The sequence below is a fragment of the Pseudomyrmex gracilis genome, unplaced genomic scaffold (genome assembly GCF_002006095.1).
Source record: "Pseudomyrmex gracilis isolate BER0280 unplaced genomic scaffold, ASM200609v1 scaffold_1355, whole genome shotgun sequence".
In the NCBI taxonomy this organism is placed as follows: domain Eukaryota; kingdom Metazoa; phylum Arthropoda; class Insecta; order Hymenoptera; family Formicidae; genus Pseudomyrmex; species Pseudomyrmex gracilis.
Genome location: NW_018021939.1, coordinates 36,072 through 38,486, shown reverse-complemented (window position 1 = coordinate 38,486; position 2,415 = coordinate 36,072). Strand labels below are relative to the sequence as shown.

The following is a 2,415-nucleotide window of genomic DNA, read 5'->3' as shown; positions in this document are numbered from 1 at the left end:
TTCGAGAGAAATTAAGAAAAATGAAAAGCCGCTCTACATATGAGGGGTGATTTCATCCCTTAAAACCGTTTTTCAGCAGCAACGGAAAATGTCAATACTCATCTATTGACCTCCCTTACATGTGTGCAAAGTTTCATCAAAATCAGAATTTTCAGGTTCGCGAGGTTCCCTTGTTAGTCGTGTCAAGAAAGAAGTACCTGAAGAGCAAGTCCGAGCCTCAGTCAACAAGATTCGCAGGACGGCCACTGGAGATCTGTTGATCATCCTCTTAAAGGAGAACACAGATAAAGATTATGGTCTGCAAAAAACCATCAACGCCATTGTTGGAGATGATGCCAAAATCATCAGCAAAGGACCACAAGAAGATGTCGAAATAAGAGACCTTGATGAAATGACCACGAAGAATGAAGTACTGGCAGCTCTACAAAAAGCGGTGGGTGAAGCAGAAGAAATATCGCTGGACGCAGTCAAATCACTGCGTAAGGCTTACGGAGGTACCCAGACTGCCGTAGTGACTTTGGCGGCAGCACTGGTAGAGAAGGTACTGGGACTAGACGGTAAGATCAGGATCGGTTGGGTCAACTGCCGGATAAGAACACTGACAAGACTGACCAAGTGCTTTAGATGCTGGCACTACGGACACCTGGCTACGAGGTGCAAGAGTAAAGTGAACCGATCCAACTGCTGTTCCAAATGCGGAGAAAAAGGTTAGGTCACAAAGCTGTGTCATGCAAAAAAGATGCCCGATGCACGCTCTGCGTCGAAAAAGGCGACATAAAAAACTGTGGTCACATAGCCGGTAGCAGCAGATGCTCAGTCTTTAAAGAAGCACAAAAGCGTAAAAAGAGCTAAGTATGGAGTTGAAAGTACTACAGCTGAACCTCAACCACTGTGAGGCTTTGCATGATTTGCTCATGCAAACCGTGCGCGAACTGAAGCCAGATGTCGCATTGATCTCGGAGCCATACAGACACTTCTCAACAAAACCTTGGGAATCGGACAGCACCTCGGGGGCAGTCATTTGGTCCTGCCCCCCGTTCCAGAGCGTTGCTAAAAACACAGAGACTGGTTTTGTGGTGGCAAAGTCGGAAGAAATACACTTCTACAGTTGCTATGCCCCACTCAGTCTTACTCTCGACGAGTTCGTGGATTTTCTTGACTGACTGACTGAAGATGTCAAACAACACACGCATGTGGCAATTGCCGGTGACTTCAACTCCTGAGCTACGAACTGGGGCAATAAAGCGACTAATGCTTAAGGAAAAGCACTGCTGGAGGCGATGTCCACTCTGGACGTGGTCCTGCTCAACAGCGGTAATAAACCAACGGTTGTAAGAGGGGAAGTAAGTTCCATAGTGGACCTTACATTCGTTAGTAGTAGCCTCGTTAAAGGAAATCACTCGTGGGAGGTGACGGACATTTACACTGCCAGCAACCACTGTGCCATTCTGTGGAAAGTGTCCACAGGCCAGAACACGAGAAGGGTGAACAGCAAAACCAACCAAATAGATTGGAAGGTGAGCTCCTTCGACCCCGAATCTTTCAAGGTAGCCCTAAGTTACTATAAAACCGGAGACGGGTGTGCTGAAAAGAAGTCAGAAGACATGATGAGAAGAGTCTCGGAAGCCTGTGACGCCACTATGCCCCGAAAACGCGGAACAAATCATCTTCCACCAGTTCACTGGTGGAATGACGACATCGCTGCCCTCCGTAAAAAATGTCTTGCCACAAGAAGGGCATCGCAGCGAGGCAGAAATAGTGCAAACCCTGCGCAATTGGTAGAAAAGTACAAAGTGAAAACACGCCGAAAACTCAACAAAGCCATCAAAAAAAGCAAAAAAAAATGGTAGAATGAGCTTATTAATGAGGTAGAGGGTGACCCGTGGGGTAGACCGTGTAAGAGGTGGTTATGTCCCATCTGAGATACCAACTAATGCCGACCCCCACGTGTCCCAGACTTCTTGAGGCAATTGTATCGGCGTTGTTTCTTGAACGAACGGAACTACAGCACCTGACGGACCTGCAAGAAATCGAGGAAATATCGCTGATCACAGAAAAACAGCTGATGGAGGTCTGCAACAGAATCGGGAATACGAAGGCACCGGGCGTGGATGGAATTCCGAATGTCGCCCTTAAGGAAGCCATCAAAGCAGCGCCATCACTGTTTCTGGATGTGTACAATGCCTGTTTTAAGGAGGGTATTTTTTCTAAGAAGTGGAAACAGCAGAGGTTGGTACTTCTGCCCAAAGGGAAGAAGCCTCCAGACGACCCATCAGCGTACCGCCCGCTTTGCATGTTGGACTTAGCAGGTAAGATACTTGAGGGCATTATCCACAGAAGGATTGAAGCAATGGTCGAACCGCTGATGTCCAACAACCAATATGGCTTCCGGAAGGGCCGCTCTACTCTGGATGC

General features: G+C 47.7%; 1 protein-coding gene across 1 annotated transcript; it reads left to right on the top strand.

Annotated features, from left to right (window-relative positions):
* Positions 1 to 155: 155 nt before the first annotated feature.
* LOC109862092 lies at positions 156 to 712 on the top strand (the record flags this gene model as incomplete). The annotated part of the gene is made up of 1 exon (XM_020442006.1): positions 156 to 712. A coding segment is annotated over one exon (557 nt), but the record flags the coding sequence as incomplete, so codon positions are not given.
* Positions 713 to 2,415: the final 1,703 nt, after the last annotated feature.